Source organism: Peromyscus californicus, unplaced genomic scaffold (assembly GCF_007827085.1).
Source record: "Peromyscus californicus insignis strain IS unplaced genomic scaffold, ASM782708v3 Scaffold_7__1_contigs__length_154581171, whole genome shotgun sequence".
Taxonomy (NCBI): domain Eukaryota; kingdom Metazoa; phylum Chordata; class Mammalia; order Rodentia; family Cricetidae; genus Peromyscus; species Peromyscus californicus.
The window spans coordinates 111526715-111550643 of NW_026294595.1; the positions used below are offsets into that span (position 1 = coordinate 111526715).

At 39.5% G+C, this 23929-nt stretch overlaps 1 protein-coding gene across 3 annotated transcripts in view; it reads left to right on the plus strand.

Moving 5' to 3' along the window:
• Snap25 (synaptosome associated protein 25) overlaps nt 1-23929 on the plus strand; it is a 79770-nt gene that overhangs the window by 42885 nt on the left and 12956 nt on the right. The window contains exons 2-5 of one of the 3 annotated variants that reach the window (XM_052725576.1): nt 7805-7940; nt 9976-10017; nt 16009-16057; nt 22843-22960. In XM_052725576.1, coding sequence (XP_052581536.1) covers nt 7869-7940; nt 9976-10017; nt 16009-16057; nt 22843-22960 — 281 coding nt within the window. In that variant the 5' untranslated portion in view covers nt 7805-7868. Of the gene's footprint in view, nt 1-7804; nt 7941-9975; nt 10018-16008; nt 16058-22842; nt 22961-23136; nt 23255-23929 lie in introns of those variants that run through there. The other 2 variants (XM_052725574.1, XM_052725577.1) reach the window with 2 other exon arrangements.

Below are 23929 nucleotides of genomic sequence, written 5' to 3' on the forward strand. Positions count from 1 at the left end.
GTAAACAATTGGGAACCACTGCAGAATACAAATTATAGCACTAAATACTCACTTAGCCAGATTTGCAAAATAGACAAAGAAACATTGGCATTTTTGAAAAGGAGACATTTAGTCATAATCAGTACTAGTTGTGGCTGACTGCCCTGTTGCAATTAAGGAATCCCAATGCTGGTTGCATTTAAATGTAGGGCCACCCATACTCAGCACCCCTACAGAACAAACCCAAACCAAAGCTACCTGTCAGATATACCCATGACAGGGCTCATTTGAGAGGCAGACTTCCCTTCTCAGAAGAAAGGAGATCAGAACTGTGTTTAGATCAGGTATATGGATAGAATCCAAATCAGGAATGGCATATAGTAAGTAGGATAGTCTGGGAAATAACTAAGCCAGACTTGAATAGGAGGTAGGTTTCTGAGGATGCTCAGTGCCTTGGAGAGTCTGAGGGAAAGGGGGCAATTTGTGAGCTGGTTGAAGTATCTGTCACATGTGTTCATGGTACCAAATTGAAAAAAAAATGTTGAAAAATAAGGAGGCCACCACCTCAGGTCACGTGTAACAACATGCTGGAGAACCACAGGCTTCCTAGATAATTTTATCTCAGGGCTACCAGAATGTCCCATTGGATGCTTACAGTTACTTTCAGCTACACACAGATGCTGTCATTCATAGGTGATGGTGATGGCAGAGGTGAATAAGAAGAACTTATTGTTGTTGAAAATGCAGATTCTAGCCCCATCTCCACATATTGATTTCACTATTTAGTCTAACTGGAAATGTACAATTCATCAAGCTACTGCAAAAGGTTTTGAGACTAGGAGCCCTCAGACCATGCTACTAAAGGTCCTGTTGTGAGCAGTTGTGACCTATCCTTTAGCCAGATCATGCACATAAAATAGATGCATAATGGTTAATAACTTTTTCATGAGCCATGTATTCATCATATCTGAGATACAGTCCTTTGGTTTAACTAAGAAATGGATTGATACCAGCAGGACCCACTAGGAAAAAGAAAATTGAATTTCATTCACAAGAATGTTCAAAATCTATTCACAGAAACACAAATCAAGCCACAAATTAAAATTTTTAAATCTTAGTTACAGCAGATTTAAGAAATGTCCATTTTCTTTTATATGTATTTATTTATTTTTATTTTTGAGACAAGGTCTCACTATTTAGCCTTGATGGCCTACAACTCACTATGTAGACCAGGCTGGCCTAGAACTCAGAAAGATTCACCTGCTTCTGCCTCCTGAGTTTGGGGACTAAAGGTGTGCACTACCATACTCAAGAGAAATGGCCATTAATATGCAACTGGCTTGGCTTTGTGCTGCAAGGATACTGGCTGAGGATGACCTTACATTTAAATGTAACCAGCATTGGCATGTAAATGGAGAGTTGCCATTTGCTATTTGTCAAAAGTACTCTTTGCTCTGATTTTTGCTTTAGAATTAAAACATAAGCCTCATTTAACCATTTTCACATGACTAAAAAGACAATCACCAGACCACCCCTTGTCTCCAACATTAGAACACACAGTACTTTTGCCCTCTATTTTTTGTGGAAATGGACAGTACCAGGTGTGCTTCTTATTATCCATCTTGCCCTAACTCTCCCAACAAAAGTTTTTCTTGTGGAAATTGGGCAGTTCGGCCCCTCTCAAAGGGCAGTGTGCAACTGGGGACCCTAAGAATTCTTTTCTGTAGACTTTTCAGTCCACTTGAAGCAAATGATGCTGGAAGTCTAGAGGCTATGAAAGTCGGGCAGCTCAAAAGAAGAGTGGCTGATTTAGTCATTACCCATTCCCCAATATGTCAGTGAAAGTGAAAACAAAATAGTATTCAGGCTTTAGTCAAAAGGAAAAATATCCATACAACTTGCTCTGAGAATAAACATTCTTTGAGAGAATTCATATTAAAAATGATCCATACTCTTGACTACATCTCAGCTGAGGGCCAGTCTTTCCTTTGAAGCCACAATGTGCGGGTCATACATGCATCATCATAAGGTTTGGGTGAGGTTTAATTAGATGCAAGTGAAAGAGTAAGCCTCTGTGAGTGTTGTCATGATTAAGATTCCTTTGTTCTTCCTTCTGCTTTCTATTCATAAACTTACTGATTTTAAAAACGTAGCATCCTTGCAAACAAGAGGTCCTTCATTCAAGTGGCTAGCTGTGGGAGACATCAAATATATGTTTTAGCTCTCTGTGGTGTTCAGATAGTAGGCATTGATTTATATAAATTTGTTGACTTGTCTTATTAATTAAAGGAGGAGACATAGAAAGAAACCACTTGCTAGCTCCTTACCTTGTCTACAAGATGCTCTTGCCCCATGGCGCAATGTTCATAGCATGATAGCCACACCCCTGTTCACTTATAAATCAAGCCACAGACTCCAATATTCACACTCACCTCTTCCTCCCTGACCCAGGATCTCCAAGAATAGACTCGGAGGTGGAAAGCAGTTTTATGCTACTCCACTAAACTAAGTCCTTTAACAGATGGGGAAGCTCTCCACAGGAAGCTCTAACACAGGACCTCTTGTGTTAGTGTACTACCACTGTGATAAAGTTCCTGAAACAATCAACTTAGAGAGATTTGTTTTGATCTTCAGTTTTGTAGATTTCTGCCCACAATTGGTTGGTCCTGTTGTTTGGGGATATAGTGAAGCAATACCTTATGTTGGGAGCACATAGCAGAAGAAGCTGTTTACCTCATGGAAGCTAGGAATCAAAAGGAGGGAGGGAGGAGATGGAGAGAGGGGAGGGGAAGGAGGGAGGAACCAGGGTCCCAGTATTCTCTTTAGGTGCACATTCCCAGTGACCTAATTTCCTTCCTCTAGGCTCTACCTATTAAATGTCCCACCACATTCCAATTGTGCCAAGCTGAAGGCCAAACCTCTAATACACAGGCCTTTGAGGAGCATTCCAGATGCAAACTGTAGTACCCTCCCTCTCTCCTGATGAATTCCACACATGCTTGTCTGTGGTAACAAATGGAGAACTTCGCAAATTACCCCTCACACCAAAGAATAACTACAGCAGCTTGCTAGCCTTGCCCCATGTACCAAAACAGTGGTAGGCCCTCAGAAGTGTCTGTTTCTGATATAAACAACCCAGTAGTGCTGCTGAGGCTGGGAGCCTTTGTCTGCAGCTGACCATGGAAATTAGAATCTCTATGAGGTTGTGAAAACACCTCACAATTAATTGCAAGTGTTAAATCAGATTTGCAATCCTAAAACTCTGTAGGCATAGTCAATCAAAGGCAAATTCGTTTTCATATTTTGTAGTATTGCTCCATGCATCATTCTTATTTTAGAATATGTTCCAAGAAACACCATGGGTAGCGTCATTGAATGGATGATGCATGCAAAATTGAACAGAAAAATAAATACCCTACACAGTGTTCAATTGTAGTAAATACGCAATGCTCTGGAGATATTAGAGCCTGATAATGAACTTTTAAGGATTTCTGGTTTTGTTTGTTTGTATGTTTATTTGCTTGGATCCACAAATTTGTTTATTTATTTTTGCAGAGCCAGCTAGCAAATATGTTCAGCTTGGTGGGCCCCTGTGGCATAGAAGAAGCCACTGACAGTGAATCGAGGAATAGACAAACATGTGCTCAAATAAAATTTTATTTACAGACCCTGAAATTTAAATATTATAATTTTCATTTCATAATTTTTTCATCTCAAAACAGTTCAACCATTTAAAAATGGAGGCAGGACTTAACCTAAGTCCCACGCAAAAACAAACAGCAAGATGGTTTTGGTCCAGATGACTGTGAAGGAATGAGAATTCCTGGAAAGAAACTGTCTACACAGGCTGATTAACTGATTAAATTGTAAGGAGTATGGAGAAGCTGGAATGTTGTAGGTCCAGAGCCTAATTAAATTTCTCTCAACTCTCTTTATCCCCCTAAATAGCTATTTCTTGTTCACCTTCCTGTCAGATGTAACATCCTGATAAACAACAGATAGAAACCTTTGGAATGTATTAACTTAAGGAAACCCTATTCTCCACCGATCAGAGTTAAGGATGCTATCAGATATCATCTGAGGCCTATGGTTGAGATTCCTCCACCGGAATGTAACCACATCTCTGCTGTTTCCACCAAGAGATCTTAGAAATGCCTTGATATATAATGTTCTTTGTTCCAGTATCATTAAAAACTTCCTGAAACTACATTTTCATTGGAACTATGGATCCCACAGAAACATAAGCCTATGTTCCTGGGCCATGGTCACCCAAATTTAGATCCAGAATCAGCTGTCTCTTATTCCCTTTGAGGTGAGAGCTGTGTTGCTGCAGAATCCTTGGTTGGTTTGTTCAGACAGTGTCCCGTTTGTGTAACTACAAAGCCATTTCTTGACCCTATCTAGTGACACTTACTGATGCTGTAGCAGTAAGTAGGCCAGAGGTGGTCTGCAGAGCAGCCGTGTCCACACCTCCTGGGTGTTTGTGGAGACATAAAATCTGGGGCTGCTTCTCAAACCCAGGAAACTGGAATCTCTGCAGTTTTCATGACTCAACTATCGTTAAAAAAAACTTCCTGTGACGCTGACTCCTGCAGGAGATACAGAAGCATTGTCTCAAACTTTAAGCTGAAAAGTGCTGATTTGGGAAAGTTAAAGGGACTACCATGATAATACATTCATTCATCCCAAAATCAATTAACAAGAAGTGAATACCTAGTAAGGGCCAGACTATGCATTGGTAATTTGAGATCATCAGCAAGGGTCTTTAAAGACTAGGGGGTGTCTTACATCAGAGCTCAGGGGAAGCTTTTTGAGGGGCAATGTCCCTGTGTCCTCCCTTACTATGTGAGATTTGTTCCTTTGGGCTACAGTTTAGGCAATGAATGTACAGGAGTAACACTTGTTCCATGCTACCTGGGTAATTTCATTTCATTATTAACATCCTCTCAGTCACTGAAATGACTTCTAGTTACCATGATGCCTGTGTCCTAGAATGCAATCATGCATGGGCTTGGGGGTTGGAGGGACAATTTATCAAATAGTATCGGCAAACATCCCAGAAGGTGGCCTGTTGTCTGGCTGTTCTCAGGGTTCTCATCAGGAGGGGCTGTTATTGCTCTCTCTGCTTTAAAATGCTGTGTATTTAAGAATCTGTCACTCACCATCCGTGCATCCATCCATCCATCCAAGACACAGATAAGCATGCCTTTGAGAGTGAGACAAAGGTATGGGAACTCCTCGTGGGGGGTGGAGGGTGGGGAGAGCATGAAAGCAAGGAATACAAGTGCATCTACCACATGGCTTCTCTGCCAGCCTGCCACCTGCCCATCAGCCGGCCCCTGGCAGGTTGCTGGCAGGCTGGAGCCAGGAGCATACAGCTGTTCTTCTCCTGCTGAGAATAGCAACTTTGAGAAATCACCAAGGTGACACTATAGACAGGAAGTGTAAGTGTGTGTGTGTGTGTGTGTGTGTGTGCCAGAGAGAGAGAGAGAGAGAGAGAGAGAGAGAGAGAGAGAGAGAGTAAAAACTTATTCACAACTGAGCCCAGAAGAGTGGGAAATGGCAGTTTACTGTAGGTTTGAAAGCACGTAGACCCTGCTTTCTAATACACTGCCCAACTAAGAGCAAAAGCCAGTAGCTTGTTGAAGGAGGAGATGACCCAAGAAAGAGCGAGCAGCACATCACAAAGACAGCCCAGGTCAGGTGCTCCTCTGCTTGTTCTCTGGTGGCAGTCCTGAGAGAGTTGCTGCTTGGAGACTAACACCTCCAACCTCAGCTGGTTTCCCTGGTTTCTGCTTCCACCCGCGCTCAGCTCCTCGGCAGCATGCCTGATACCAGCCATTACTAAAGAAAGGAGGGGTAACAGAACCTAGATTTGCTGTACTCGTAAGAAAGGGTATGAGGATATTTTGCACAAACAGGCTGTCTGAATCTTAAGGCCCAGCATTCTTAGCAAGCAACGGTCAGAATTGTCTATAACTGACACAACTATGACATGAAAGCTCAGAAATGAGCTTTATGAAATAAAGCTCGGGAAGGGTGATGGTCTTGCCCACAGCCACCCAATTTCCAGTTCTGCCTGTTTAAGGTTCCTCAATTAGGCGACTTTCTTTACAACGCTGGCTAATTCAGGGTGCTAATAATATGTCCCACTTCTGGGCCCCAGAGGAATTCCACCTTAGCAGCTGAGAAAGTGGTATGACAGTGTCATACGGATACAGTCACGTAGCTCATGAGATGTGTGTGTTGTTAACTATGGAGTCACGGATGTTTCTGGTCAGGAGCCAGCTTTCTTCTCTTAGAGGATTCAGAGGACCCCGGTTCCTGCTATCCTGTGGCTCAGCCATCCTCTGTTGTCTTGCTTCTGCTGGCAGGAGAACGATGGGCGTTCAATATCAACTTCTGAAGACCTTCTGTCTGACAGGGACACACACCATCACCATTTAGAGACCATCTCTAGCTACATCATCTCCTTGCAAATACTTGAATTGCAATTCCTAGCTAAGCACCCATTCTTCAGAGACCATGTTCTACTCTGCAAGAGAAAAGACAAATTCCACTGCATGCTTAACCATCTCAAATACAAGACACAATCCAAGGCCTTCATCAGGTGTGCTGCCCCAAAATGTTGGCATAACATCAAAGACTTCCTTCAAACTCTTCCTTAGGTCCCTTCTGGGAACCCTACTCCCTTAGAGGGACCGCCTGTGTCCTCACAGCACAATGCCTGACTCCTGGGTTCAGAATTCCTTCACTTTCTTTTCCTAATTAGACTGTAGTTCTGTGGAGGTGGTGAGTTCATCTTTCCTGTTTATCATTGTATCCCTGACACAATGATATCAGTAAGTCTTTGAGAATGGAGACGGATAGGAAGTAAAGAATGGAAGAATCAGGATCCTCCTGCCTGTATTTGTTTCATATTAGTAGCCACAAAGTGGGCTGGTCACATTTCAAGGCTCTGGATTCATACCACTTTGGAATAAGAGTTGTTTACCCGCTTACAATCTTGACAACCTCTAATAACAATGCTGGATGATTCTAAATACAATGGAATGCTACATACAAACAAATAGAAATGGTCTAGTAATTGTACTATCATGTGGGTAAATTTCAAAATAATTATACCAAGTGAAAAACCCAGGCATTTCATTTATACATAAACCTAAGAAATACCAACTAAAGTGACAAAAAGGAGGTCAATAGCTTCCTGAACACAGAAGGGTGTGGAGAAGAGCAAGTAACAAAGGGTATACAGAAATTTGGGGGATTAAATTTGGGCCGGCTCATTTTCTTTTTCAGAGCAATAGGTTACTGAGTGTATTATATGTGACAAAATTTCTCAAACTATATAATTTAAAATGTGGAGTTGACAGTATATCAACTCATATCAACTGTATCTCAATAAAAAACTGTCAAAATATAACTAAATAAATGTGAAATTAAAAAATGTGCCAACAATAGCCTGTATCATCCTCCCCATCATTCCCAAGCCTTGTATGGTTTGTGTCTTTAAAAACACTTTAGATCAAACTGTATATGTTCTTGTAAACCTGTAATATTGGAACACTGGGAGGCTGAAACAGAAAGATGGTACAATGCAAAACTATCACAAAACATATGCAAATGTGTCTTTTCAGTGATGGGGTTGATAAAAGACTCATTCTTGGTACTTTTCGGAGAAACGACATGATTCTATTGATTCTTATCTGAATTTGCCTTCCATTTCAAGAAGTTATCTGAACCCTCGGGACAGTGTGGCACTTAGACTTTCTGGTATGCACACATTCCTATTAGCTCTCCTATTTTCCAATCTGCTTCTTCTCAGGTTCTGTAGCCAAAGCCATCGCTGAGTTGCTGGCCCAAGTGCCCAGCCACCCCCCACCACTACCATGGCCGAAGATGCAGATATGCGCAATGAGCTGGAGGAGATGCAGAGGAGGGCTGACCAGCTGGCTGATGAGGTAAGGGACAGAGACCCAGGAGGTAGCAAAAGACTGCAAGGTGGGTGATTTGAATTCACATTCTGAGAAAACACTTCTTGTACTGTCTCAATTATAAAAAAAAAAAAAGTGAAAAGAGAACTTCCTCTTTCTTTAAGATGTCTGCAGGCTAGAAAGGGTTGATTACGAAGCCCAAATAAAATTAATGTCTTAGCCCTGACTCTTGACTCCTAGACACTTGAGAGGGCAGGGTCCTCTAGGAAAAACTTTATCTTTGGATATCTTGCAGCGTGATATAGTTAACTCAGTAAGGAGAGTTAACACTTCAAGGGACTTTCCAAGTGGATTGCTAAGCATGGCTATTATTAAAATTGAAGTACGTAATTTGAAAATTAGGTGGATTGTATCTATTTTTAAAAAGCAGTGGTACTATGTGTTCAAAGCTCATTGCTTTAGCACATTTTTTCTGCTATATGTGCCTTTGAGTCATTTCTACTCACTGTATGTAAGAAATGGAAAGCCCATAGAACAGTGCTGATGTAAATCTCAATGGCAAGTTCAGTATACCGCACTGCACTCAGAAATCAAATAGAAAGCAATTATTTAGAACCAATCATTCGCAAACACTATCAATCGTGGGTTGCTTTATTATTTTGTTGATTACCTATAGTTAAGACAGAAGGGAAAATATTAATAATCTAGATAAAAATTTTAAAGTATGCATGTCTGTAGTTACTACATTAAGAAAATAATATACGAAGTTGGGGCATAGGGAGATAGGGTTGATTCTTGGAGGAACTAGGGAAAAGAGTGAAGGAGGTGAATATGATCAAAATACATTGTATGAAATTCTCAATAATAAAAAATTTTTTAAAATATAAAAAATTTGAGTGAGTCCTCCATTATTCGGAAACTTTTTTTTTTCAACAAAATCATCACCTTCTTTACTATGAGTCTAATTCTAACATAAGGTCTTCATTCCTTCAGTTTCTTCTTATTCATGAACATAAGTGAAGCTATCCAGTTCCAGTGACCATGTTAGAATTACACGAATTCGTCATATGATGAGCCACAGTCTACACAAAAACTGACAGGAGTTTCTGTGAGATCAACCTGCTACACTGAATTTATAACCACACATGCTGTGTTGTATTATGTGTCAACTCTGTCTTCTTTGTGTTTCATATCAGGACAATAAACGTGAATATACATAAATGTACTCACATTTTTCCAGAGTCAGTTGTTAAACATTTGGTAGCACCTCATTGCTAATGGCCATTTTATTACAAAAAGGAGTCCACTTAAGTACTTTGCAGCAAAAATTCACATCTTTGAAGTTCCTACAGAAATATGTCCAACATAAGTTTGCTACTTAAAGGCATAGTTTTGAGAAATCACACTGGTTGCTGGGTTGGAACCATGTTAAAGGAACTGAGAACAAAGTGGCGATGCTGTGCCTGAGGGACCAGCCGCCAAGCTTCAAGTTTTCTTCATGCTTTTTCTTATCTAAGAATGAAGGTAATTATAGCTGTCTCCTATGGGCTAGTTATTTCAAACTTGCTTGATTTTGTTTTCACCCTAAGGCGACAGCTTAATTTGAATTGATAACAACTTCCAGTTGTGTTTCTAGGAGCTTTAAAGGAAACTTGTTACACTCATCTCTACTCATGAAAAATCATGTTTGTGTTTAAAATTCAATATCCCTAGTCCAGAGAGGCCAAAGTAGTCCTTAGAGTATGTGAGATAGTTTTCCATGCATCCAGAGCATACAAAATGATTTTTCCAGATTACTTTGTCTTTGATATCAAGATCAGCCTCATATGGTTTTGGTTTTATGACGATAAGCTTTCACCTGATTGCTGCAGGAAATCTGATCGTGTAGAAAAGCCCAATAGGGAAGAGATTGAAACTGGAAAGACATCTTGTGTTTCAGTTGCAAAGCTGAAGTCATATATGATAGGGACCTTTGTGTTTCTCAAGTGAAGAAAGTGTTTCTGACTTTCCTAGTGCTCTGTTACTTACTGCCCTTAACAATGTTTATGTTTTTCTGTCTTAGTCCCTGGAAAGCACCCGTCGCATGCTGCAGCTGGTTGAAGAGGTAAGGAGTGGATTCTATTAACGTAAACTAGGTCCCTATGTTGACATGTTCATTCTGAGCTCCTATTGCTTTTGCCTAAGTCACAATTCTCTTGTTTCCATTGCTAACATAACCTATCAGAAAGTCAGAAAATACTGGAAATGTTGGCATAAGTTGTTAGTTATCAAGGTGACCTCACCACCCTCCAGCCCAGGCTACCTCTACAATCCTTACCATAGAGAAATGTACTATTTCTGAGCTCCTGTTCCCAACAGTCACAAAAGGAGGTCCCAGTAAGGAGAGTAATGCTTAATCTATGCAGGATTTACCTACATAAAATCTTCATTTGTAATGATTTTGTTGCAACAAATTACAGCTAATTTAAAATTCTTTTCTGACTCCAACTATATTTATAACATTGAAAAATATGTTTTTATGCAGGCATATCATCTTTTGAAATTTTTGTATTTAGTGTTGGACACTAAAAATTATGAAAAAAATAGGAAAAATCTTACACAAAGAGAAAAATCTAGTCCAATTAAGTAAATACAAAAGTTCTTTTATATTACTCACTCTGGATTGCACATCCATTTGTAAAGCATTTGTAATTCATGGTTTAATGAATCCCAAAGTATTTTTAAATGGGTAAAATAGGGCAGATAGCAATAATGGAATCAAAAGAGCATTTGCAATAAAACCTACTCATTCCAATTTGGTAGAACAGCAGTCAACCAGGAAGAATAAATGGATTAATTGAACTTGCCCATTGGGAGAGATGGAGTAGAAAAAGAATGGGCTGGACTATATTTATCTTAACCTAATAAAACAAGCCTAATGGTTTTTATTCAGCAAGATGCTGCTTCAGCCACGGTTTGAATGTGGCTGCTTATCAATGTATAAATTCATGTGTGATTATCTTTTCTAGAGATCTTGGGCTTTCTCTGGCAGAATGATTAAATGAGCCTATTCAGCCACCCTATGCTACTATAAATTGCTTATGCAATGACATGAAAGGGAAGGAAAAAAAGAGATAAATTTTACAAAGGCTTAGAGGAAAGGCAGCTGCCTCTTACACTATGGGTGCAAATGCTGTCTTCCTTTATTCCTGAAACTGCAGCTCCTCAGCTAGGAGTGAAATGTGGCTAAAGGTGAATGACCACAGCAAGAGTGGGGAGAAGTAATGATGCATTCTTTGGGGGAAAAATCTGTTATTTATAAAATGACACACTGAGCTTGCAATGCAGCACAAATTGGACCCCACAGAGAGGCAGCCCTCTAGGTCCTCAACAGCATAGGAGAGCAGCCTTCTACTCTAAATGAAGGGAAATGTCTATTTTGCTCTGTTCTAGGGGCACTGCTCATGCAGAGATGCCTAAATGCCAAGAAGAAGGCAGATAGCCTCAATTCTGGACTATTGGCCATTTGGCATTAATGTATTATTTTCCAATTTGTTCCAAGCAAAACACAAAAAGAGCAAGAACTTGGAACATTCTTACATGAGCTGAGGTTAATAGGAAGGGGACTCAATATTTAACTGCTATAATTACTTTATTGTATACTAAGGTATTATTATCACAATACACTTCATGACCTACAACCAGAGCCACTTTCCACTTGCTTGTGTAAATGCATGGACATAGTATGTACATTTCTCAAGCTGTCTCCAGTTTGCTCAGTTGTGCAATGTTGAAACATTGCCCAGACTGTGGAAGGTAGTAGAATAAATGCATTGGAATGCACCCCTTTAAACTGGCCCTTTGTCCTTCAGTCTTGCGAACATGAACCCTTCTCTCTTGGGTCTTCTCAAAATGAAAGTAGTATCAGCTTGTCTTGCAAAAGTCTGCCTGCTCTAATTTATTCTAAGAATAAAAGCTCCATTGATTGAAGTAGGATTCTCAAATTATATGTTTTTGTTTCTCCTAAATTGTTTCTCAATCAAGCATGAAGTTGAATCTTAGATCAAGGAATGAAAGAGATGGGTGCAATCTTTTACATCTAATAAATGAGAGGAGGCTGTTAGATATTCCATCCTTAGGAAACTGTGAGCAGGGAATTATTAAAGTAGACTGGCTTGCTCTTACTTCCTCCTGGGTCATTGTATATTTATAGTGAAACATTCCTCATGTCTAGGGCATTGGCTATTCAGATGATGTTCTGATTTTCAATCAAAAAGGAAATTCTCTTTAAAGAGAATCAATATTAAATATTCATCAAGGGCAGAAATTATTTGGAAAATATGAGCTTTGAAATACCAGGATTTTACTCACAACCCCAAAGTCCATCAGTGCTACATAATTTGAATTGAACTGAATTTTTATTGAATTCAGTTTCAAAGACAGGAAAGGTTACTAGAATTGAGTAGTCTCCCTAAGGCAAATAATCCACTTCCCATGAAAGTACAGCTTTATGCTATCCCTAATAAACTCCGGAGTATAGCAACAGAGGAGGCTGGGGACCTGACTTTTAAAAGAAGTCACCATCAGCATTTCAAGGATGATCTAAAGTTACTCAGAGGTCAGTGGGGGAAGTTTCAGAAAAGTTGATTATCACAGACAGATACAAAGGTTAGAGTCTTGGTGGCACTTGATTCACAGCATGGAGCTGGGGACTTAATTTGGGTGGATACATTTCAACAAATATATATGTCTAATGTTGGAAATAGGAGAGAAGATACAAATTGTTTTACTGCAGGGAAACCAAGTAAATAGCTGTCCAAATTCAAGATCATACCTGTCTTGGGAGCATAAAAGAGAGAAGAATTAAATCTAGACAGAGAATCATTAGGATGTTCTCCAGGAGAAAATATTTGAGAAGAAAAAGGTTAATTTTGCTGATGCTAAATGCAGAAATGGAGTCTGCATATCAGTGTCTTGGGCTATGAAGCTTGAGCCAGAATAGGCCAGACTGCTTTAGGCAGGCAGATTTGACAGCGCCACAGAGCCCTGCATGAAATAGTTACTGAAAGCCTAATATTTCACGAATATCTCAGTGTCATATCTCTTTCTAGACCAGCTTATCTTTCAAAATGCTTTGGCAATAAAAAGGAAAAAATTCTGAAAAAGCCACAGTTGTAAATGTGAGACTTTCAGTTCCAAATTTTATCAAATTAAGTTGGCAGTTCTTTTTATTAAGCAGATGTGACATCCTTCAGAGTTCAAGAGAATGCCCAGTTGTTCAGGTTTTAGGGCAGATGCCTTGGAGTTCGGGGAAAGCACCCCAAAAGGACAGCAACAAAGTATTCTGTAAACACTTGCTTAGTCTATTGACTAAATAAATTAATCAATACCTTTTAAAAATAAAAATAGAAAAATAAATTTCACAAAAGAAATAAATGAAAAGAAACATTTTCAACTCCTTTTAGATGGGCTATTTCCCCCAGCAAATTCAAACACAAATGAAGAATTGAGCTCAGGTAAAACTAGAGCCATTTCCTCTCACCCTCAATCTAGGTATTACAGCACACGACTCTTTCACGAATTGGAGAGAGCAATAATTTGCTTCCTTTGCAGTATTTTTTCCATCCCAGCCCCTCTGTCTTCTAGATTTCATAAGAACAACCCAGTCATTTTGATAAATCCACCATCAAAATAATAGAACCAAATTTAAGGTCAAGCCTCTATTGAGAACCTACCATGTGCCAGCTATTGAGCCTAGTGACATCATTATCACCATCGTAATCAAATATATGTTGGCTAGTTTAACACTTCAAGCCACATTTTACTACTGCCTTGATTTTCCTCTGTTTTGTTTTGTTTTGTTTTTTGAGACAGGGTTTCTCTGTGTAGCTTTGCGCCTTTCCTGGATCTCGCTCTGTAGACCAGGCTGGCCTCAAACTCACAAAGATCAGCCTGCCTCTGCCTCCCAAGTGCTGGGATTAAAGGTGTGGGCCACCACCGCCCGGCTTTGATTTCCCTCTTTAACTCAGAAGACTTTGAGACATTTGGTGCTTAAGTGACTTGCTTGAGACACATAGCAGGAAATGGTAGACATGATATTCATGAGCATGAAGCCCTATTTCAGAGTATGAATTCCCATATATAGCACTTCAGTTTCACTCTGCCATAATTTTCTTTTTCTTTGAGAATTCCATATAAAGCAAAATGTTCTAAGGGTATTAGCTTGTCCTAAAAATTCTGAGATTCCCTTCACATCAAATCCAGCATTGGAATATATTCTCACTCAGTATCCATGAACTGAACTAACTTTGAGATGGCTATGTTGTGCAGAGCTCATTTTATCCTTATTATTACAATGGGAAGTGGGAGACCTCTTAGTGCCCCCATTTGGCCATAGGGTGAGCTGATACATAGAGCACTTGAGATTGGAACAGTAAGACTTCAAGAGAGATCTAGAATTTAGAATCATCTACTGAATCCAATTCCATTGACCAAGTTGTTTCTCACACTGAGAAATACAATTGAGAAAGCTATACGTTTTTCTGTCCCTTATCCTTAATGTCTGGGACAGAGTAGCTATTCAGTACACATTTACTGAAGAAGTGAGTGAAAAAACACATAAATTAAATGATAGTGGATAGAAGGAAAGGGGATAGAAAGACATGAATGAACCCATCTGTAAACCACATCCTCTTACGTTGTCTCTTGCTCTACCTTCAATATGGGAAATAGTGAGACTGTGGAAGTCACTCAATCTTCTAGCACAACCCAACTTTTCTGACTCCCAGGCCAATACTTTCTGCTTATGTTCTCCTCAATTGGGACAGTGTCAAACACTCTTGCTCTTTCCACCTAGTTCAGCTCTAGTTTTGAAACATGCAGCACCTAATTGGAAAAATGTAAAATTATACTTTTAGGGCATTATAAAAATAAGTGATACTCACTACTCTGATACTCACAGAATGTTATGATGTATTAATAGACAAGAACTGGGCTGATAAAAGTCACCAACTTTTCTCCAGCTTCTGTCCCCAGCAGCATGGAATAGGATCTTTGAGCAGAAAATGTTCTCCAACATGTTTCTGCCCTGTCAGATCCATATGCCTGAATAAGCCACCTGCAGAATTGGGCAAAGGAATAATTAAAATGAAGACTAGGGTAGATGGAAGTCCACTCACAATATACTTAAGAAAGACTTCAAGATGCCTTTTGTGGTCTATAATCTCTCTGGTCAATGTGTGTCCCCCTGTAGTATGCAATAGAGCAGGTTAGATTCCTAGACATGGACACTCCCAAATCAAATAAGACAGTATCTTCACTTCTTCCCCCACCCATTCCTAATTCTCTCCTTCCAGTAACCTAGGTAAGTCTTGGTTTGTGTGGATAAAAAGCAGCAAGATGATGTGTGTTTCTGGAGATTGCTGCACAAAAGAACTGCAGTGACCCTGAACAGGAGTGACTTTCTTACACTGCATCATTGTACAGAACTATCGATTTCAGAGGAAAATATTTTCTGATCTCACTCCGTCTTCCAGATTTTGAAGAACTTCTCTCCACAGAGAAAAATCAGAGTTAATTTCCTTTCAAGTTGTGCTTCTCAGCCTCTGTAAAGCCACACTCTCCTGTGATAAACCTAAGTACCAGGACTCTAAGATCTTTATGTATCTTCCATGGGGCATCCCTCCCCTGGCCATTAATGGGCATTTTTTGGTCAAACTTTCCAGAGAAGAAAATGCAACCTAGAAGACTGAAAATGTTGCTTTCTGTGTTAGGAAAACTATAGGTATTTTTACTTTCCAGGCATAAAATGATTGTATGGTATTAAGTACATGCATTCCAATGCACACTTACTGTATTGAAGGATGCAAGTCCACCCTGTGGAGGGTGTGCACATGTCTCCGCATGGCTCTGAGAGTCACTGATAAAGTCCACCTTTTACCCAGTTCCTTTTGGTCCCTACCCAGCCCCTTAATGCTCTTGTCATGCATCTTCCCTTTGTCTCCCTTTGGTCCTTCTTCATTTTCCATACTAAGGGATAATTGTCTCCTTACTGATTTCTCTTTCTCTTTTCTCTCTCTAACTCCTTTTCAACCTTGCTACCATAATTGGAATATAGAGTAAAGATGCTGGTATCAGGACTTTGGTTATGTTGGATGAACAAGGAGGTAAGTTCAGATTTCTTCAGTAAGAACAATTCTTCATCTGAATAAAGTTGCAGTTTTGATTTTTTTTTTTTGTGCACCCTCAGGTGGCCATTCTGTATGTGTTGCATGTGTATGCAAGTGTAAGAGTTTTATTAAGTTCAGCTTCCCCTGTTGAAAATATTGAATGTGGGGATGTCAAGACCTTCTTTATGACTAAAATAATGATACTGTTGTCTCTATTATGTACATTGAGATAACAGATTTTAAAAGCAAAATCTATGTATGTTTCCTAAAAGACAATATTTTAGACAGTGTTGAGAATTTTCTTACTCTTCTTACCACCAAATTTTCCCAATAAATTTGGTTTTCTTCCAATAATATCCAGGTTATGGGATATAGTATATGAGGTTATGCATTTCTCCCGACCAACCAAATTTAATGTCTGAAAGTTTTAGTTTTCAAGTCACTAAGAGATTCCTCTAAATAACTAAGAATTATTTTTTCATGGTATGTCTTCAAAGTAAAAATTTTAACTAATTATGATATTAAAGATATTTTAAAAGCATTTTTGTAAAGGCTAGAAGTAACAAAACTCAAAGAGTCTAGATGTTAGTATATCATCTCTACACACTAAAGTAAAAACTATAAGGGTGAGTGTATATTTTCTTTTGACTCAAAATATCTAGCAATATGGTGATAATGTACATAATTCTAGCTACAAGCTCTTTACCTGTTTCCATTTTGAATTCTTATTATAATGAGATATTTGAACATTTTCATACTTTGTAAAGGCATTAGAAAAAAATTATGATTGTGATTTTTTTCCAGTAGCAAATATAAGAATGTAAAACTCATTCCAGCAAGGCTGTGATAAACTCCAAGCACAAATTTCAAACTGAGAGGAAAATTGCCATGATGATAGCCTGGCATAAAACACTTTTCCTAAAATATAGAGAACATATTCATATCATCAAAGGGCAATAACTAAAAGAAAAATGGGAGTAAGATATAAATCTTCACTTTGCAAGTTGACATGTAAAATATTGTCTCAACTATCAGTGATAATAGCATGCCAGTTTTTAGCAAGTTGATACAAAATTTAAAAATTGATAATAACCAATGCCATAGTATGTTGGAAAAATAGAAACCCCTAATTTGCATAGGGGGCCTGTGAGCTGATATACATGTTATAAGGAACAATTCGATAATAATATCTTCAGTTTTGAAGTGCACCTATCTTTGACCAAAACATTCCATGCCTAGGACTTTGCATTGCAGTTAAACATTTACAATTATGTGTAGACAAATGAATATGCCTTACTTGTAGTTTTATTAGACTAGGAATGATCTAAATATTTGTCAGTGGAGAGATCAACTAAGTCAGCTATGATATGGCCATGAAGAGATGTTCTGCTGTCAATACAGTGCATAAATGTTTAATGACTTCTGGAGAGTTAGAGTTGGAGTAAGAAAAGAAGAGAGAAAGCCATAGTATTTGAAGTGTTCTGAGAAGCAATTAGAAGCATTTAAGATTTATTAGGGAATGCTATGATGAATGGACATAGATAGTAAGAGCCTATGTATGGTAGCTGGGTGTAGTAGTAAGAGCCTACAGACTGTGATATGACTCTAACACCTGGAAAAGGAGCTGAAAAGAAAAGGACAGAGTAAGAGGACCACCAGACTGAAGAACTGTTCTGAGAAGGTCTCAGCTAGGTTAATGGGAAGCCCGGGAGCTAAGATCACCACCTACAAGTAGAGAAGAGAAGACCATGTTGGGCAGAAATGCTACAAACCTGGCAGCCCACCATGCCTAGATATTAACTTGTAGCATCTTGAGAAAGCATGACCTTAGTATGAACGCCGTGCAACTCACAGATGCAAAGCTACACCCTACTTCTCTGACAGGTTCCTCCCTTTGTTGTCATAAAGGGGCTTTTGTTTTTATAATATTTATTGGTGTTAAACTTTTAAGAAAATATACATTAAATAATTGTAAAAATAGGAGGGAAAAAAACAATTGTATACCAACTCCATCACTTTTCTCCCACTGTTCAAATTAGTTTATTGAAATCTCTAAAATTAAGAGTCTAGTTGAGTTCTGTTCTAAAGGTATTCCAACAGGGTCCATCTTGATATTTGCTGCTCGTTTGATCTATGTGGCAATGTCCCAACTCTGAAATGTGGGGTGCAGCAAGTCATTGCTTGGAAGGTTGTGAAACAGAAGGTGCCCATGCAGAAGAGTGACAAAGCACTCTTTCAGTTTGTAGTCCAGTGTGGGAAGCTTTACAGCAGCAGGAAGACTTGGGATACTGTCTTCTCCCTTCTCTGTAAGGTACTGACATAAAGACATGACACGGAAAACAGTAGACAGAGACATGGTGCCCTGAGAGAGAAAGGCTGGGGGTGTAGCTCCATTGTAGAGCTACAGTGAGGTCCTTACGTCAGGCCCCAGCATTGCAAATGAAAAGAGAAGAAGAGAGGTAGAAAATGAACAGCCTGCTTACCTGAGGTGCAAATATCTTTGTACTTTGATGAAGAAAATCTAGAGGTACAATTGCTAAAACCCCCATACATATGCAAAAATTCATAATTCTTAAATATGATAATTCCCACAAGCATCTAGATACTATTATCTCAAAAACAGAGAACAGATTCCCCCCCACACACACAGGGTAGTGAATGTTTTCAGATGAAACATTTTGGAGTCCTCTGGTAAGCATACTTCCCGTGAGAGCTTGTGTTATAGCAAATATGTAATGAACAGCTCACACTGACAAAAAAAATAAAAACTGCAATTGTAAATCTCCAAAAGTGGGTGATCTGGGGCTTGTTTTAAGGGACACATATTCCATTTTTACTAGTAATTTAGGGCCTTTGCAAGTGATGGATGAGTGTGCCCCCCACTATCCGCCTTGCCTCTTAATAAACATATTTGTTTGTGCAATGTTTACTTGTTTAGATCAGTAACTGATTTTTGATTTCTCTTCAGTTTATGCTGTACTAATTTTGTCTATGCCTGACATCCAGAGTATTAACTATTTCTACCTCGCAGCTACTCAAGAGATCACAAGCAACAACCACCCTCTTAAAGAACCTTTGTACCTACTGTGGAGGCAGGCCAGATTTCTGCAGGTTGTCCAACTGAACAATTGAACTGTGAAGTTCCTTAAAGGATTCTTGTTTTAGACCCAGGTATCAGGGACACCAAGGAGCACCAGGAATGACAGACAACTCTGGAGACATACAGAGCCCTGGGACTTTTGTTCCCCTAAAAGTGATGTCTCCCAGGAAAATCCTCTGAATGGTTCTGTATTAACATGGATAATCTAACCTTTCATTTCCATTTCTCTTGTTTCTTTTTTTAGTCTTTTCTGGGTTGTTTGTTTTAATGACTCAGTCCAGGCTCTCTGAAAACATACCTGTGATGAGCTCTAAATTAAATAGTAAAATCTCTTACCACTGCTGGTAGAAAGAAAAAAAACACAAAATCAAGTCCAATCTAGAGTACCATCCAAGCATCTTAAAGTTAATGGCACTACAAAGCAGTGTTTGACAAAATACCCCAACCCCTTGCTAATGTTTAGTCGCCAACCTCAGTTCAGAATGGTTCAGACTGTTCAGTGTGACAGCCATTGTGGATATGTGGTTATTTCACTTTGTTTCAATGAATTTCATAGTGTTCACCAATGCTTAGGAAAGTGGGAATCATACAGGCAGTGTCTTTTGACTGGGTATTAGTATGAAGGCTTGCATACCAGGTAAAACATTTAATATGTTTTACTTTAGGACCACGCCAAGTATTCTAAGGGTCTATATTCCTCTACTTAGATGATGCTGGTAGAAAAGATGTCTAAACAAATCCCTAAGAATCTGTCTTCTACTAGTGAATCTATCAGAGACAACTAATCACTCAAATATGGCAAACAAAAAATGTTTCAGTCTCTGCTAATAACATGCAGTGTTGTCTACTAGAAGACTGAAAGATCCCTGTGATAAAAAAAAAAATGTTCACATCTCAATCTCCAAGAAGAAACATAAAAGCTTAAGGAGAGAAGACATAGTCAACCGTGTGCTATTATGCTGTGAGAACCTCACAAATGGAGCTCTACATGGGAGTGAAATGAAGACATGGATGTTCTCTCGAACTTCTTGAGAAGTGCCTCCCAGAAATTATTCCAAGGCAACCAAGTGTTAATGTGTCAAACATGTCCACAAACACAACTCAGCACAGTAAAGTTGATATTCTAGCTAGAATACCCGGACGAAATAGTTCTAGGCTTTATTTTTTTTTTAATCAAATTTGGCATCAATTTTTTCTCTTTCAGTCAAACCTTCACCAACAAAGCTGGAAATCCATGGCAGAATGAAGCTTTCAGAAGTGTGACTATAGATGTGTTCATGTTTACCTTTCAATTACCTAACTCATAGGTCCAACACTTGGGGGTCAGTTCACATACATACATTACCTCCTATTCTCTAGAGGCACCAGGAATAAGGCTTCTGAAATCTTGTCAGAGAGTCACGATTTTTGCAAAAACAAAAAAGTAGTAATTGTTTTCCAACTTAGGAGAAATGCATCCGGAAGTCCAAGCACCTGAAGGTGCACCCCTTCTGGATGTGCGTTGTTGCCACTGTTTGTGCCCTGCAGTAAGTTTGCCCTTTGAGCCCAGGAACATCCTTAAATCCATCCTACTACAGCACTCATCAAGCTATCAACAATTCTTTGATTTGAACCAACATCCTTATTTCTATTTGCATGCATGATGGGTCTTTGTTTAATGACATTCTGATAAAGGCATGAACCATGTCAACCAAGACCTATAGGAGGCCAAGAAAAAATTTTAAAATTTTAGGGAAACACTGTGTCCTTTTCCTTACACTGTAGTGCTCTTACTCAAGTATTAAATTTGATTCACAAACTGATTTATTATGTTCTTAAAAGGAAACTGGAGTTAAGTCATTAGTTTAAAAAAAAAATCGAGTTTGGCATGGTTGTGCTTACAATTATGTCCTTAGGATGGTGGGCCACATAGGAGGATCCTGTGTCAAAAAGTCCAACCAACCAGGAAGGGAGGAAGGCAAGAGAAAGGAACGTTCCCTCAAATATGAGGAAGAAGGAAGGGAGAAAATTCTCCTTGCACATAGAGATTTCCAGGACATCCCTGTCTCTGTGCACCCGACGGAAGAAAGGCACCGCTGTCTCTCCATCACAGAAGAACAGCACCGCTGTCTCTCCATCACAGAAGAACGGCACCGCTGTCTCTCCATCACGGAAGAACGGCACCGCTGTCTCTCCATCCTGAATAAGCACTGCTATGTTTTCATCAGCTTCTGAAAAACATAGCAGAGGCAGCAGAGACCTCAGCAGTGACAACTTCTTCTCTAGCCTTACTGAAGAGAGCAAGAGTGATCTTTTACTATCCAGAATCCTGCTGTCCCTTCTTGGGTCACTAGTGAGCCTCGTTTAGGTCCTACAGTGACAATTTCCACATCATATGCATATGTGAAGTGGTTTTCAGGTGATTGTTTAGGCCTTCAGGCGCTTATCGGTTTTACCCTAGGCGTGCCTTTATTTCTAGAGGCGCACTCATCAATGCATGCATGGAAATACAGACAAAAAGAGGAGTAGGGTTGTAACTGGGTGTTATAATTAGACAGCCAAAGCATCATATTGCACTTCTCCTTCAAGACATCATATTGCACTTCTCCTTTAATGGTCTTAAAAGCTACTTGACAAATCCCCTTCATTAAACTTGCAGTCACCCTAATGCGGTGACACTTTTGAGAAATTAATCCATTTGGTTTATGTAACCCTGGCAACCTAGAACTGATTCATTTTTATGAGTATTGAGCTGTGTTTTCAGATGCACTGAGGTCAGCTTTCCTTATAGCAATGGCACAGTGCCATTTTTGTGTGGCAATCCATTGCCCCTCCTCCAACGAGACATACATGCTTCTTGTTCTCTGACCAGGTCATTAGCTAGCAGGTCCATGTGGTAGACCCTAGGGAACCAGGGCAGGAGAATAAGATGTCTTCTCCCCCAGTTCTTGTAGTAAGTCACTCTCATATGGTAAGAAATGAATTGACCTGTTTTGGTACTTACAGTATTGCTGTGCTGATGTTGCCTTCTTTTCCAGCTTCTGGGAATTAAATAAGGAAACCAAGAACAGACCATTGGCCACCTTTGGCTGTGCAGCCACTGCTGGGGGAAGAACAGAAACTCATAGCCATGTCTGTTCCTGCTTACTGTTCTGTTGTTTGCCACAAAGAAGAAAATACGTTCTGTTTTCTCCTTTTATCTGGTCGGGGATACTTAAAAACCAAAAGACATAGATATTTTGAAATTGGAGCAGATAATCTTTCTGGAAGCATTGAATAGGAGCCCCTTAAACATAAATTAACAACCTGTTTTTCTTTCTCTTGGATTTCACTGGTGTCTGAGTCAATACACTGCTGTTTCCCTGGATACACAAAATCAAACAGACCTTCTGATCCCATCCCATCATGTCTGAACTGCAAACTATTTTGAGCATCGTTCTTGTTCATTTCCTTCCACCATGTCTACTTAGGGCAGCAGCAGCCGTCTACAGCAATGCATCCTCTTGGATAATGCATTGTAATCTCAATTCTCTCTCTCTCTCTCTCTCTCTCTCTCTCTCTCTCTCTCTCTCTCTCTCTCTCTCTGCTGTCTCTCTCCCTCTCTCTCTTTCTCTCTAATTCTGTTTCACATAGTCATTTCTCATGTTCTGTTGGAAACCCAAAAAAAATTCATTCCACACTATCATCCCTTTGTCCTAACCAGAACAACTCGATCGTGTCGAAGAAGGCATGAACCATATCAACCAAGACATGAAGGAGGCCGAGAAAAATTTAAAAGATTTAGGGAAATGCTGTGGCCTTTTCATATGTCCTTGTAACAAGTAGGTACTGGGTACCAGCTCTAATCTGTGGCGTCCAGTTTTCTTTCTTTCTTTTCTTTTCTTTTTTTGTTTTTCTTTTTTAATGTCAAAGTGAATGTCTGAAGTTTTGTCTTTTTTTTCTTTGTCCTTTTCCATCTGCTTCATTCTGTGGGGATAAAATACTTGTGTTTAATCAGAACAACTGGAACGCATTGAGGAAGGGATGGACCAAATCAATAAGGACATGAAAGAAGCAGAAAAGAATTTGACGGACCTAGGAAAATTCTGCGGGCTTTGTGTGTGTCCCTGTAACAAGTAGGTGCTGCCTGCCTGCCTGAAGCTTTGGTTTTCCCAAGGCTCATCTCCAAGCCTTGACTAGCTCATTCCTGCAGGCTCATAGGCAGGATGAGCATGTGGCATGCAGAACAGATCAATACCGTCTCCAATGCATTCATCTCATAGCATAGATAATACTAGTGGGAGTTACTGTTGATGCATTAAAAATCAGGCATACTACAGTGGAAGCCTCACTGTCAGCAATTTTTATTGATGAACATTTCAACATTTTCCAGAAAGTGTACTTTGAGCCAGAGGCATTCAGGACACATTGTTTTCCTCAGTCCCAAGAACGAAAATGGTAGATTTAAGACTTTGGATAAGTGTAGAAGATTAGAAATGCATGTATCAAGGTTTGATATTTTTTCTTTCTCAGAAGTAAATGAGACAGGCTAATTTGGCCCAGATAAGCCTCTGCAAGTTGGAGCATGTGGCAGATTCCCACTCGACTGCCCACAAACTCCTGCAGTTGGTCATGAGGTGCTATAGCCTCACCCAGTGCAAAGGTATCCTCTTCAGTAAGAAGTAGTACCCATCCCAAATTGGACTCAACTCCTCCAACTCTTCCTCTTGGAAGATCTGCCCGTACACTGGCTGAAATGTTGAAATGTGTAGATTTTGCATGCACGACATCACAAAACATTTAACTGTTCT